At 43.5% G+C, this 14,761-nt stretch overlaps 2 protein-coding genes across 3 annotated transcripts; both read right to left on the bottom strand.

Annotated features, from left to right (window-relative positions):
• Positions 1 to 7,375: 7,375 nt before the first annotated feature.
• stx12 (syntaxin 12) lies at positions 7,376 to 11,673 on the bottom strand. 2 transcript variants are annotated; one of them, XM_084696435.1, is made up of 10 exons: positions 11,545 to 11,673; positions 10,737 to 10,882; positions 10,559 to 10,628; positions 10,018 to 10,117; positions 9,655 to 9,792; positions 9,431 to 9,474; positions 9,202 to 9,307; positions 8,918 to 8,990; positions 8,715 to 8,797; positions 7,376 to 8,472 (listed from the first exon to the last, which is right to left on the bottom strand). In XM_084696435.1, exons 2-10 carry the CDS (start codon positions 10,834 to 10,836, stop codon positions 8,380 to 8,382), a joined length of 807 nt encoding a protein of 268 aa, XP_084552561.1. In that variant the 5' UTR covers positions 10,837 to 10,882; positions 11,545 to 11,673; the 3' UTR covers positions 7,376 to 8,379. The 2 variants fall into 2 exon arrangements, with proteins under 2 accessions (XP_084552561.1, XP_084552560.1); XM_084696434.1 differs by having other exon boundaries at positions 9,655 to 9,834.
• Positions 11,674 to 11,676: 3 nt separating this feature from the next.
• Positions 11,677 to 14,534, bottom strand: LOC146295524 (tRNA selenocysteine 1-associated protein 1-like). The gene is made up of 8 exons (XM_084696433.1): positions 14,376 to 14,534; positions 13,831 to 13,928; positions 13,614 to 13,713; positions 13,448 to 13,500; positions 13,231 to 13,362; positions 13,020 to 13,136; positions 12,648 to 12,880; positions 11,677 to 12,480 (listed from the first exon to the last, which is right to left on the bottom strand). Exons 1-8 carry the CDS (start codon positions 14,397 to 14,399, stop codon positions 12,317 to 12,319), a joined length of 921 nt encoding a protein of 306 aa, XP_084552559.1. The 5' UTR covers positions 14,400 to 14,534; the 3' UTR covers positions 11,677 to 12,316.
• Positions 14,535 to 14,761: the final 227 nt, after the last annotated feature.

Genomic DNA, 14,761 nt, shown 5'->3' on the forward strand with positions numbered 1-14,761 from the left:
GTCTGCACAGCGCCCTAGCAACAAGTGATGCACGTATTGACTACCAAAAATATGACTCCCTGAGGAGAGATCTCAGATCTCGATCCAGACATCATTTGAGCGATGAGTGATGTGTCTGTCAGGCTCTGTGGGAGTAATCCCTGCGTCACTGCGAGTTCTCCCGCTGAGGCGATAATTACTATCATCCACACTCACACAAGCACATTGTTTTAATAGGCATGGCGACACTCAACAGTTATTAGAAGGTACGAGCCACGTAAAGACACTCAACACACGCTGAAGAAACAATCGGTGGCACATTAGGACGACTTTAAGTAGGATGTGCTCTCAGCCAGGGCAGATAAGGTCCAATGAAGGTCCACCAAGCCAAACAGTCAGTTCCCACCGAGTCAGGGACTGAACAGTGGTGGTAAGCCAAGAGCAGACGGCCGTGGTTCACGATAGCTAGAGCAGGAGGCTGTTTTGACTGCTGAGTGCTGGCAGCGGCTGCCGTGTCCCCTCTGGTTTATAATGAAGGAGCTCAGAGAGGAAATACCACTGGCACTGAGAGAGGGCAGGCAGGCAGGCAGGCAGGCAGGCAGGCAGGCGGGCAGGCGGGCGGGCGGGCAGGCCGGCGGGCAGGCGGGCAGGCAGGCAGGCAGGGAGGCGGGCAGGCAGGCAGGGAGGCAGGCAGGCAGGCAGGCAGGCAGGCAGGCAGGCAGGCGGGCGGGCAGGCAGGCAGGCAGGCAGGCAGGCAGGCAGGCAGGCGGGCAGACAGGCAGACAGACAGGCGGGCTCGGGGGTGGGCCTCAGTTGAGCAACTTTGAATAAAGAGTCAGAGCGTCACTCAGGAGCAATGTGGCCAGAGGAGCTGAGGGCAGGGGAGGTGGCGGACAGCGTGTGCTGCAAGCTGACAGACCTCAAGGACGAAGAAGGGGATTTTTTTTTTTTTCAAATCCCAAAGGTGCTCTGTGGAGACTGGGGTGGCATATCACATTGCCCCCCTCCCTCTCCTCACTCGATGTTCCCCTCTAAGCCATCTCACAGTTTCCTCAGAGCACATTCACACACACCCAAACTAGAGAGGCCCTTGAAGGCCTTCCAGCTTCAACATTTGGCCCGTCTGGAAGGAATTAAGAGGGGAAAAAGGTAGATGAGGTGGTCGGACCAATTTTCCCAGAGTCAGGGAGAGACACACCCAAATACTGCACCAAAGGTACCGTCCTCCATTCTCCTTCCAAATCACACCATCTTGTTCTCTTTCTATCCTGAACATGCTGTCTACAGTTCAAGCCTCTAATGGTCTTCCTATCCTTAGTCCTTTTGGCTATAACTCTCTCTGTCACCAGAAGCTCTTCTTATTCAAATCTTGGCTGTAGGAAGGAACTGGGACAAAAACTGAGTAACCCCCTACCATTGCCAGAAGTATCTCTTTCTCTTGCTCTTGTTTTAGTGTCTCTCTCTCTCGCTCTCTCTTTCTCTCTCTCTCTGCTGTCTCTGAGTAGGCTAGTCTGCCGGGGTAAGAATATCACACAGAGAGGCCAGCTGGCCCTGGATCAATCACCCATGCTGCCAGATAAGATCAAGAACATTTTATGTGTGTATTTGAGCAAGGTCCCCCTCCTGCTCTCTTGCTCACTCTCTCCTTCACTCCTTCTCTCAACCTACACGATTAATCACCTCTTTTCATTTGTGAACCTCATAAGCTTCTTGGCTTGAAACAGGTCTGTCGGAAGAACTTCCATGGTGTGGTAAGATGTAGGCTAGGCCAACAGAATAGTTGACACCAGCTGTGAGGGGCATGTTGATGCTGGGTTGCAACCAGGGTGAGACTGGGCTAGAACCAGGTTGGTAGTGAATTAGAACCAGGGTGATACTGGACTGGGCCCAGGGTGGTACTGGGCTGGCATTGAGTTCAAGATGGCTTTTTGACAGGGAACTATGCCATTCTCTAAATAGGCCTAGCACTTCGGTTTTTCAGACTGTCCATGTAGAGTACTGGCCAACATTACATGACAACTTGTCCCATCATGTGTGATAACTTCTCTTGTTAAGGGATACCGCATGTTGTCACACTTGTCGACATCAATTTAATCAGTAATGACCAAATAGTTAAGACTTTTTTTGTGCAACTTAAACCTAAAGGTAGTAGTTAAATAGTTCTTAATGGATATTAAAATACAGAAAAAATCTACACAAACAAAAAGTGAGACATTTTACCCTGGCCTCCCCCATACCTTCATCCATATGTAAAAGTAATGTAAAGGTATGTAAGGCACTGGTTCATCCCTCAAGGTTAATATGAAAGTGGGGAATATTTAAGAAAAGGAAGAGAGCTCTCAGTGTAGACTTGGGACAGGGATGTATCTGTCAGCAGCCTGCAGAGCAGTCATGCTCTTTAACCTTTCCATCTATTCTGGGGGGGGAGACAGCCTCTCTAGTGAATTGTTTGCCTTGATGCTTTGCACACTGTTGTGGGAAGTCAAACCCATTTTGGGATTCCTACACCCCACACAAGGACAAAGAGGGTAGGATACCCTCAAGCCAGAGGGAAGCCTTGAAGGCCAGGAAGAGAGGAAAATGTTGAGCGTATCCACATGTGACATCATGTGGTATGGCAATGAGCAATGATGCCACACTACATAATCACAAAGCTGTCATAGAAGGGGGCACAGCAAAGTTTTGAAGCAAAGGGAAAAAAGCGTTTACATTTAAAACACTCTTAAAGCTATTCAGAACACAGTGCATGCAACTGTGTGGCCTGTTGCCAGTCCCTCCACCCAGTCTCTGGAGATGAGAAAGTCTGTTTCACTTTTGTGGTCCACATTTAATGTCACATTATTCTTCCTTTTCTTACCCCGCAGGACCGATGTGATGGATGAATGCTGGTCCTGAATTTCCACCTGACAACAGGGGGTCTGAAAGACATGGAGCAGGGAAGCAAGGGAGCAGGAGATCAGATTCAGTTCAACAGCAATACATTTAGTCTGACTGCTGTGCATCCCTGATGTGATTTAGCCACTCGGCAGGGAGGTGTGTGTGGGTCTTCTGGTTTGGACTGGGGCCTAGCTCCATCTTAACCTCCTTTCTTCTACTAACCACTAACATTTACTCATTAGGAGCTGATGTAGAGAGTGTGCTGTCATTGGCCACAGATTAGTCAGTGCGTGCCTACCACATTCAACAAAAAACCTGATTGACACAAATGATTTAGCAGGTTGTGAAAACATGCTTAGGTTACTTACTCCCCAAGCAGTGTTGTGTGTGTGTACACTCAGCAAACAGGATAGCAGAGGGGAACCGGGGACAACAGTGGGGAAACTGACACCCCGACTCCCACCAAATTGTTGGGAGAGAGAGGTGTCAGAGGTCACCGGAAGATGGTGTAACACATTACATAAGAGGGCCTGTGTACAATTGTAATGAATACTCAAGGAAAAGAAGGAGGGATAGGGGAGGAGATGGGGAACCATTAAGAAACCCTCCTGAGTCCCAGCTACCCACAATTCAATCCCATGTCAGGGTTCCCATCATCTCCTGCCTTGGAGAGATGGATAATATTCCATGGCGGCTGAGAGATCTGTGTCCTCATGGGGGAACCCTGGCATCTGGATCATGTTAGGGGGAATCTGTGTTGATCCGCCATGGAGAACGTGCCGGAAAAACAGCCCGACTGACCTGGCGAGCCGGTGGACCAGGGTTTAGGCTGCCTGGGCGTCTGGGGAATCCTGCTCCTGTCTCTGGCCAAAGGTTATTAAAGAGCTGGACATTGTTTCCATTGGGCTGGTGTGAGAACCTCCGGGGGTGGAGGGCAGAGGAATGGGGTCAGGGCTTGTAGCAAGAGACAGTGAAAACAGTGGCACCGCCACCCGCAGAGGGGGAAGCAGGGACGGATTGGAGTAAGCTGGGTACAGTTGATCTCTCCTCGCTGTTGCTGGAAACACTGACGATGTTGGCGAATCCTCTGGAACAAGTGAGGTTGTGACAGAGGAAACATGTATCTTCTCAATGTTTAGTTAACCTCATTCCCAAGGTTACCAAAATAAATCTTTATCCACGTTTGTTTGTTTTCACTTTTTCAAGACCACACAGGGACCAACACAGGTCTGCCCCAATCACAGAGAGTTAGTGGTTTATCCTACATTATAAAATGGAGTGTACTGTATTTGAAATGTTACATTGTGTCGACCACTGGATGTATATGTATGCACATGTATCATTGCTGAGAGGAAAACATTCAGGATAATACAAAAGCCCAATGGAAGTGAAGAAAGGGAAGTTTATTACAGGGAGCTGAGGTTCCTTCAGCCCCGAGGAGGGTCTTCTGGGATCCTGGGTGGAGCTCATGACAGAACTTCATGCAAAATGAAACATTTCTCCCTAATTCCCCTCCTGGAGAATTGATATTCTCTTATTGTCATCTTGATAGTAACCAGAGAGAGTGGAAAGTAGGGATGGTCCTCAGTGTCAGCAGGGATGGTAGTCCACTCAGAGGATGTTGCCAGGGGGGGTTCTTTCTTCCGGTCGTTGAGTGACTATGGAGGGCTGGGGCTCAGTTGCCTGGTTGAGGGTGGGGTCCAAGTCACTGCCCATCTTGTTAAGCCTCCAGCCAAGCCTGTTGTGATTTGACAGGGCTCCACTGACATGGGACATCTAGAGGCCCAGGACCACCTCCTCCACCATCACCAAGCGTGACCGACATCTGTAACCCATTGCATCCCCTAATTATCCTCGGGTGAACCTCATGGAAAATGCGACACAAGCCATTGGAATGTAAACACGACCTGTTGAGAACTCCCATTTGTGTTCTTTCTGTTGTGAGCTGAGGACTCCATTTTGTATTAGTTCATATCCAGTGTCAGGGTGTGTTGGTGAGACATTCCTCCACTAATTTGCATGGCCAGCTTTTGTGTAAATATGTTCTTGGATACATGGATTTGCACATGGTGCATGTCATTGTACAATTTTCCATCATGTGGCACTGAAAGCACTGAATCGTGCGGTCCGTAAACAGTGGAATGATAAGGCTCAATTTTGTGTTCATGGTACTGCAACTGCTAAATAATTACACAAAAGCAAGCATGTGCACGCATGAGCAAAACAGCTAATTGTGCAAGGCTGCAGGACAGCTGTTGGTTGTGTTGGTGAAGTGCCTTCCCCCCCAACAAAAAAGCTACTGGTTTCTAAACTCCAGCCAGAAGCTTCCCAGCATCCAAAAACAAGCAATTGGTACAGGAATGTGCACGGCACAACAATTCCAAATGCTGAAGCAATTATGGTGAGTCAACAGAGCTGGAGAAACCGTCATCAAATCCTATATGTGGAAAACCATACATTCAGTCAGTGATGAGAACAGTACAATTCCAGTCCCACTCCACATGCTGTAAAGCAGACTACATTTTTTGGTATATCATGTTACACTGCTTTCACATGAAACATTATGGCTGTATGGAAACCACATACAGCTTATGCTGGTGATGTCAAGGTTTACTGTGTCGGCTTAGAATGGGTCTTGTTTTCATACATATGATTTCACATGGTTCCAGTATGTAAAGTACAAATATTGCTAGATTAGTTCTGGTATTTGACATTACTACCCTCCTGGATGTGTTCTTAAAAATAGAGTCGAAATGGCATTACAAATCTGAAAAGATGGAATAACAATGCAAAAACCAAAACAGCATAAAACGAAGATGATGGAGTTGGTTATTAATCATGAGAATGTCTTCAAATAAAACTTCATGTGTCGCAGACAAATCAAAACATTCAACGTTTTACTTCTCAAAGCTGTACTGACAGCTTGTGTATTATGTTTTATGTTGTACATTTATATGTATGTAATGTTTTAGTTCCAGGTATCCAACTAGTGGTGGGAGAGGGTCAACAGCTGGTTCTAATACAGCACTGGACTTTTGAAGAGATCTGCATTGCCACCCCTCCTTGTGTTCAACCATGTCAAGGAAATCCTGCCTCCACTCTGCTCTGAGTCAACCATCTACAGCAGTAAGTGAACAAGACATCCAATAAAAAAAAGTCACCAAATACAGGACACCGAAAATGTGTGCGAGTCACAACCAAGACATGTGAGTTCCCTGGAGTAACAAAAAACGTAATGTTTCTTTCCTACTCCCCTCATTTTATCTTCCTTCTCACGCACCCCTTGCCTCAAAAAGAGAAATGGATTATTGAAACATCCAGAAACATGTTGCTGTCGTTGTCTCTTTTATATCCAGACCAAAAAACATGGAGGTCACACATGCGTGTCAAAATAAGAAAACAAATCAAATGGCAGAGACAGTCATTAATAGTTCTCAGGTAAGAAACAGCGAATTTGCCATGCAAAGCATTAGTCATTCACATCAAAACTGGCCATTCTTGTTCTTTAATCAGAAAATAACAACAATTTACATTGCAGCATGACACTTATTGGTCCACATCTGTATTTTTTTTGTACTGTTCTATAATTTGGGGTGGATGAAGTCAATGCTTGATGCTGATAAGACAGTACAATGCCTGGTGAATGGCCACATAGCAAAAGCAAATTGGGGCAATAATGCAGATCCTCAGTTCTGTCAGGTTTGGCGTGTCAAAATGACACCTCAAACAAAAGGGGTGTCAAAACATTCCGTGACACCTCCTCACAGGGCTTAATGGCTCCCAGACCAGGATGTGACATCATGCTACACTACCACTGAGCAGAGGGGCAACGCCCCAGTCGTTTTCCCCCACACACCTTCCCCAAGAAAAAAAAAAGAGGTAATATGATATTCATCCTAATTAGAGAAAACCAAACGGTATCCACGTTCTTTGGCCTGAGACGAGTGCTGTGGGCCTCCCTTTTACACCACTGAGGGATGGGGCCCCATCGTTCAGCTCACACCATGTCTGTATGTATGTGTGTGTGTGTGGGGGATAAGGGAGAATATGGGGTCATATGTGCTGGAGCCATTGACATTCCCTCAAAACATTAGGGTGAATTGACAGCCTAGGTCAACTACACAGGCCTGAGGCTCGTCAGTGGACCATGTTAGTCCTGGGAGACCAATACTCCTAAAGCCTTGTCATTGTATAACTGAGTCTTATTGAGAACATCAATGTTCAATACGTTCTCCTCCAATCAAAGTAGCTTGTGATGCACTTGCATTGAACACCATAGCAAAATGAGCATGTCTGTGGAAGAGAGCAGGCCTTGTGTAGGGAGGTCGAGAGGTGATGAACTGCAGCCTGATGAGGACCTTCTTTATCTCAGGCTGACTAAGGGCTATAACGTCAAAGCAACACTGACACCTACTGGTTTGCATCATCATTGCCGTTGTCTGATTGAAAGGCCCATTTCAACGTGGTGCACAGAAGAGAACACTTGCAAAAGTGTTCAAAATAATGAAGGGACTCAAACTATATTTTAAGATTTTATTTATGTATACTGATAGAAGTAATAGAAATCAATAAAAAACAGGTAGACAATTACTGTTTTACAATTGTGGTTGCATTTTACAGATCTCTCTACTTCTTACCTGAAATAGTCACAATGTTTTATCTAACATTTGTAATATATACAAAGACTTCACAAATGGTATCAGTTTGTACTTCTCTTATCTAGCACTTTTAAATCAATGTCCATCATTTCAAGAAGTCACATCCATCCACAACATAGGCCCCATTGTTGCCAATGTTTTGAAGGCATAAAACATTAAGAAGGTGCATACCATAATACTAATGCAAGCAGGTCCCTCTTGCAACAGTGTTAGTTATATCAATAAAGTTTGTTATGCAGGAAAACGTGTTGACAAGACAATGTTTTGTAATCATTATAACTCATATCACCTGAGCAATACAAGGACTAAACCCTAAAACGGAGTGTGGCACTTTTTACACCATATGCTGCCAAAGATTTACAGGTTACAAAACTCATGTTTACCCCCAAAAACACAAGAGATGATTTGCCTTTAAAAAATTGTATTTTTTTCTTGAGAATTTCCATTATTTATTTATTATTTAATATAATTTGTCATAATATAATGCTATTAATAGCCATATTATAACAACAGATCTTGCTTTGAAAATGGATGCTAGTATTAGTGCAGTATTATCACAAGAAATGAAAAAGACACAAAATAAGCTTTTACTTTTATCCCCCCACTCCATCCTAGCGTACTGCCTTAATGCTGATTATAAATATAGTGTTTGGTCAGAGATACAGGAGGCTAGTGTGAGGGCCGCAGGGCGTCTCATTTCACAACACTACCTAGAATCATCGTTTGTTGCTACGCCCGTGTCATTGTTATCCCTCCTCTTTCAGAGAATCTGACTGGAGCAAGGTGCGGTAGGTTGGGGGGGGGGGGGGGAAGTGTTGTAATAAATAAAGCTGTGAAAGAAGGAGTTGTGGAGTGCCAATTCTCTTCATTTGGCAGCTTGCCATATAATGATGCCCAGTATAACCAGCACTACAGACATTACCATGGCCAAGATGCACATCTTCTTGCGGGACTTTTGCTTTGGGGAAAAACAAAAAGTTAAGAAGGTGTTTGGTTAGTGACAGTGATCATACAAAATATGAGGATCCGATACGGATGGTTTTGACAGTGTGCTATGACTCCATGGCATCTCGACTGGGCTGCTGGGATGGATGGTCAGGTATACCTGATGCTTACCTGGTATCCCTGACCATACCACCTGGTATACCTGATGCTTACCTGGTATACCTGACCATACCACCTGGTATACCTGATGCTTACCTGGTAGTAGGCGGCTCTCTGGAGCTGCTCCGCGCCTCGCTCAACGTGAACCTCAGCATTTTCAACGTTTGCCTCTATGCTATCTGCAGACAGAAACGCACGTTCAACATCACCATTCATGTTTCGGTGTTGCTAGACCAGACTTAAATAAATTGGTCATTAAATAAGGTGTTATTGTGATTTTTATAACAAGTTAAACTTACCAATCATCTCTCCCTGGTCATGGATCATTACTGCCAAGTCTTTAAAGATCTGGTTCACATCCAAGATGTCCGACTGAAATCAACACAAGACAACTATCTTTTAGCCATGTCCAACGGGTCAACGGTTTGGTTCCAGTCCACTAAATCATATGGATTTTCTCCTCAGGACAGGGAGATTAAGAGCACTAAGGAGGTAGATTTACTGAAGCTTCGGATCGATATAGAGTTTGTACTCCTCTACACAGTGGAGGGTAAACCCTAGTAAGGCTACAGAGAAGTCTCACCTCCAGCTGTCTGATGTTTGTTTCTCTGTCTTTGATGAGCTCCAGATCTTCTTCTGTTATGGCTGCCTCCTCTACCTGGGATGTGGTCTGGCCCCAGTCCTCTTGGCTATACACAGACAGAGAAGGATACAACGAGTCACAACCAATACAATCCAGCTAAAAGGTCCAATCTGAACGATTGACTGCATGGGAATTACGGAGAATGTAAAAGAATTGTGCATGCACGTACTTATCAAAGGACACCAGCTGTTCATCATTGGTGCTCTCGTCAGCCTTGAAGGAGAGTGGCAACAAAAGTGACATATTCTAACGCACTGTCTGCACGTTGCAATCATAATATCATGGCAGGTTCTTATCTAAATGCTACATTCTTATGAAATACATTTTACAAAGCTGCTGCTTATATTCAATCATTTTTACAAAACAATGCAAATGAGACTGTGTGGGGCTTACAGAGAGGCGAGATCCTGCCCTGGCTCTGGCCACAGACTCCTTCTCCTTCTCCGCTGCCCGACGCTGCACAGCCTGGAAGTTGTTGAGGGCCGCTGAGAAGTCATTCATGAGCCGGTCCTTCTGAATCTTCTGCTGTCTCTGAGGATGAGGATCAGTGTTGATTCCCAGCCCCCTAACTAACTGTAGTCAGGAAAAATGCAAACACTCAAGCATAATTTATTTTTATTGTTTTTTCCATTGTGCACCGTCTGGGGTTTCAAACTGTCAAATACATACAATGTTGTTAAATATATGTCACATTTCTTGAGATACTTTCTATTAAGGTCACTAGCCACACATGCATACTATATGCATTATACTTACTTGCTCTGATGGGGATGAAGGTAGGGGGACAGAGCCCAGATCTTTCAGGTGTTTGTTGGTCTCCTTGGCCAGTTGGTTTGTATAATGCTGTATCTGCTGCCTGGGGGGGACATACGTAGACTTATAACTATAATATACAGTAAACATAAAGACAGCTCTTCAACACAATTAGCACAACAAAGATCATGGAAAACATTAAGAGATGGCACAAGATACAGTCAGACCCTTTATATGTAGCAAAGCTTAATTACTTCCCCTTGGGCCAAAATTGGGATGCAAGGACAAAACCTTACTATTTTAAATTCAGTGCCTTAACAACCCATGGATATTAGGATTTGAAAATGTGTAGATCCCTATCGTATACATTTCACACTATAGTAACACACTGACAGTATTGACTGACATTTCTAATTCAATTTTAGCTATTGAATACACATTTAAAATTATTTTACAAACATTGACAGTCCCATTCAGAAGTACTGTAGGGTTGTTCAGAGTTTAGTATGTGCACTCGGTTAGGGAGCAAGACGAGAATTCTTACAGGCGATCCTGCAGTTCACTAGTGTCCTGCCGCGTCCCCAACTGATTCACCATGCTCTTTATCTGAGCAGCTGTAAATGTGAAAATTGTTGGTCAACATTAGTTTAAATGTGTTATGGCGAGTTGAAACGTTAAAGAGAGGATTCAAGTGGAAACACCACATCTTTAGCATAACTCACTGTTCTGTGTGATCTTTTGGATGTTGGAGCTGCATGTTTGTATGAGGGAATTGAAGTCCCGTGGTAGGGAGCGATAGCTGTCCGCTTTAGCATACGACATGTTGACAGAGTCCTCTCAGGTTTGTGTGTGAGTGTCTCTGAAAACTCTGGAAAACAATAATGAACCGTTATACATTATTGGTAGCTACTGATTTAAATAACTAACGCTATGCCATGCCAGAGTGCTCTCCCTCACAAACCTAACTGTCCCCACCCGTTTGGTCTTTACACGGTCATAACACAGTCAGATTAGATAACACAATGCATTTGCCACACATTGATGGGAAATTGACGTATTACTTTAGCTAGCTTGCCAAAAAGTCTCTTGCCACATCAACTTGCTAGTTAGCCAGTTAACTAACCCAAATTATAGTCTAACAAGCTAAAACTAGCAACAATGGGTGACAACAAATCAGGCTGTCAACAGAATGAACCACACAGGCTTTTTGTCTATGTGTCTCCGTTTCCATATAACTACTTGACTAGCTAGATCGTCAAATTGACATGAAGTGGTTGACTAACGTTTGCACTTCTAGTAGTGAACTGTTGGTTAGCTACCGTACATCTTTGGACTAGTAGTACTAGCTAGTCCAATGCTACAGTAGAGGACTGCTAGCTAGCTAGCTAGCGATGAGCTGGCAGAGATAGATGCGGAAAGCTAGCGAACTAGCCACATACTAATAGCTAGCTGAGGCCTCCGCTACATTCCCAATGCTAATACGTATCAATTCATATAAATATATACAATAATTTAAACTGATAATCTTACTTGACGGGAACAGCAAAACATCCGCTCAGTCTATGTTCTTTCGTCCAAAAGCTAAGCGTCACGAATTGTCCGACGTTAATACGTCACTACGTAAATGACTCCCATGGAAATAAATGGAACCTTAAAAATGTATTCAGATAAAAAGGTCAGTTTTATTTTATAAAACATACTACTCACCACTACAATTTCCCACGTTCACTTTAGACTTATGAAACAGTACAGTGCATTGTTAAAAACATGCAAACTTATACCCTTGTGTTGATCATCTTCCCTCAGATTCATTACATTGGATTCATTCTTACAGGGTCCCCTTCTGGCTATGAAAGCCCCTGCTTCCATTCAGTCACTGGGCTGTCTTGTGATTCTCATGTGCTTTGGTACTGATAGAGAATCTCGAGAGGTAAAGACACTAGCCTTCAACATTGGGGAACATGTTCTCTGTTATTATAGATGTAACCTTTTAACATACTTTAGCAATTAAACAAGTCTGAACGTCAAAATTTTTTCAAAAGCATAAGAAATACGAACATGGATTTATTCTTTGGTACATGATGAGCCATTAGCTCATCGTTGTTTATAAAGACACATGACAAGAACAAATCCATGAAATTAGCATACCACATAGTTGTAACATAAAATAATGTGTGTAAGCAGTTGGGGGGAAAAAAAATAGTTCTTTTGAAAAGTCCATGGGGAATTTACCTGCCTTGTACAATGCATGAAACTACAAAGATTGGTACTGATGGTCATATTTCCTTATGGCTCTCATGTCTCAGCAGTACATAGGCTCTGGCAGGCTAGTCGGCATTTCTAAGACCTGTTCTGTTGTATGCTCCAGTGGCTGCCAGTGGCACTCGATAAGCGCATCATACAATTCCTCACTGTGTTCCATGAATCTCCTGTTAGCCTCAATCACATCCAGTTCGGGGTTAGGATCTGCAAAGGAGCACATGGTGGTAAGTAGTATCCGATTCCCAATGACTTTCTGAACAGGTGGGTCATTAATTAGGGGTTCCCAGAAGGGAACACTGATACACTGCAATTTAATCTGGTAGGTATCTCGATTTATTATGATTTAAATAACTTAGTGGTAAATTGCATACCTTCCAGGCCATCATCCTCAGGAGCTTCGTGTTCCTGTCCTGGGTACTGTGAGTAATCATACTGGTTATAGTTGTAGCCTCCATAGCCACCTCCATTCTGGTCATAGCCCCAATTGGAATAGTAACCAGAGTATGGTTGATGCTGTTGCTGGTTTGGGTACTGGTGCTGGTTTTGGCGGTAGTTTCCTCCATTGGACCCCCATGTTCTGTTTTCTGATTGATTATGCCTGGTTCTGCAAAGCAGGTGAGAAGGAGAAAAAGGAGAAGACATCATCTACTCATCTTTATCTGCTATTTTTACTTTTTACTTTTTTTAGGATAAACTGGGGCAAATATCTTTCAGGTTTCTTTCACACTGAAACAAACACTCACTTGTTAGCTGCTAGGCTCAGTCGAAGCGGTTTGCCCCCAAGTCCTACAGCACTCTGACACTCCTCTAGCGCCCGCTTCTGAAGCCTCTGGTCTGGAAACTGAACAAAGCCACAGCCCCTGGAAGGAGAGTCAGTTGATGCTCTACAAGTGAACCATCATCAACACTCAGTTAACTACATGTGCCTCTGAGAAAAGGAAATCTTGAACTCACTTTGAGTTGCCCATGCTATCTAGCACCACTTTTCCCCCACGACAGGAGGGATAGCGATTGTAGAAGTACTCATACAGCATCCCATCATCAACTTCTGGTGTGAGATCTCCCACAAACAAAGAGTACACTGGGCTACAATACAAAGAAATGAAAAGTAAGTACAATATATCCCCAATTTTCCCGATGTGACAGATGTAAGGGCTGATGGAGGACATACCCGCTTTCTCCTTGTTTCCCAAAGGTAGCACGGTTTAACTTGAACCTTCGGGGCTGTTGAAACAAGAGTTTTGGTTTATTTAATCATGTCTGATTTGATTAGGGTCTACGCAAGTCATTACATGAGTCTTAAAACACAACCTAGATATTATGGGGGAGAAACTTACTGGTGTTGCCCCAGGTAACGCTTTGCCATTGATTTTACGGAGACACCTCTCTGCTGTGGCTTCATCTGCGAGCTCAACAAAGCAGTAACCCAATGCGCCCCTGGAGTAGGAAACAGTGTATAATTAGTTACTGTATATCTACAGACATTGCGAAAACGTAACAATTTGGTACAGTCATATATTTAAGTCTACAATTATTATAATATTTAGTACTCACCCTGTCATTTTGTTGCGAATGATCCGTACACTGACGACTTGTTCCCCCATGGTTCCAAAAGCTCGATTTATGAATTTCTCGTCCATATACGGCTCCAACTTATAATGTAAAATTTAAATCGTTAAAAATGTATAGTAAATAGCCATAATGTTTATAAATAGGGTATAAGCTAGTTAACTACAAGCCAACTATCCAGTTTTAAATACAACTCTGCCAAGTTGACTTCATTATCAAGATGCAGACCCAAACTTAGCTAGCTAGCTATACATCAATAATATCTGCAGATGAATATCGCTCGTCAAAATCTATAGCAAATTAGCCAAGAGGATCAGCATCCGACTAGACATGCACGTCGGTCATCGTCAATATACGGTTCTTATTCTTCACTGCTTGCTAGGTATTATTTGCGAATAACAACTTGTAGTGCAACATAAATGTAGCTAATCTAGCTTTTAGCCTACTAGCTAGCATTTGATTGCATCTGCATTCACAAGAAAAGAGTCACAAATCAAAAACTAAATAAAGAACTACATAAGGAGACTCACGTTGCCCATCCATAGTGTGCTCATTTTTTATGTCTTAACTTGTTGCTTCAACCAAAGAAATGTTATAACATTTGCAAATGTTGACCCAAACAATACACATGTAGCTAGCTTACTAGCTAAGAGAAGTGTGGCAACATCGATGAAACTGCGTCAGAGAACACACTTGCCTTCATAATAAAAGTCCAGATTACTCGACCCAAAAGGATAAAATAATCATAAAAAAATACAATCATGAGTGTAGCGAGGCTATTTGATATCGTATTTTATTGACAATTAAATAAATTACTTGTTAAAAATAATCCCAGAACGAATTTTCATAAACTATCATCTATGCATCGGGGGGGTAGGGGGGGGGGGGTTAATCTGATTGACATAATGGCATACTT

Source organism: Hypomesus nipponensis, chromosome 4 (assembly GCF_054491055.1).
Source record: "Hypomesus nipponensis isolate SF chromosome 4, ASM5449105v1, whole genome shotgun sequence".
Classification (NCBI taxonomy): Eukaryota; Metazoa; Chordata; class Actinopteri; order Osmeriformes; family Osmeridae; genus Hypomesus; species Hypomesus nipponensis.

What these genes read in the sequence shown, in the direction of transcription:
- LOC146295524 (XM_084696433.1), bottom strand. Translation starts at nt 14,399, where the DNA reads ATGAGCACACTATGGATGGGCAAC. An exon ending in ATTCGCAACAAAATGACAGG is followed by an intron (nt 13,714 to 13,830) that starts GTGAGTACTAAA and finishes TTCCTACTCCAG; the next exon opens with GGGCGCATTGGGTTACTGCT. An exon ending in CGTTACCTGGGGCAACACCA is followed by an intron (nt 13,501 to 13,613) that starts GTAAGTTTCTCC and finishes TTGTTTCAACAG; the next exon opens with CCCCGAAGGTTCAAGTTAAA.
- stx12 (XM_084696434.1), bottom strand. Translation starts at nt 10,836, where the DNA reads ATGTCGTATGCTAAAGCGGACAGCTATCGCTCCCTACCACGGGACTTC. An exon ending in CAAACATCAGACAGCTGGAG is followed by an intron (nt 8,991 to 9,201) that starts GTGAGACTTCTC and finishes TGTTGATTTCAG; the next exon opens with TCGGACATCTTGGATGTGAA. An exon ending in AGAGAGCCGCCTACTACCAG is followed by an intron (nt 8,473 to 8,714) that starts GTAAGCATCAGG and finishes TTTTCCCCAAAG; the next exon opens with CAAAAGTCCCGCAAGAAGAT.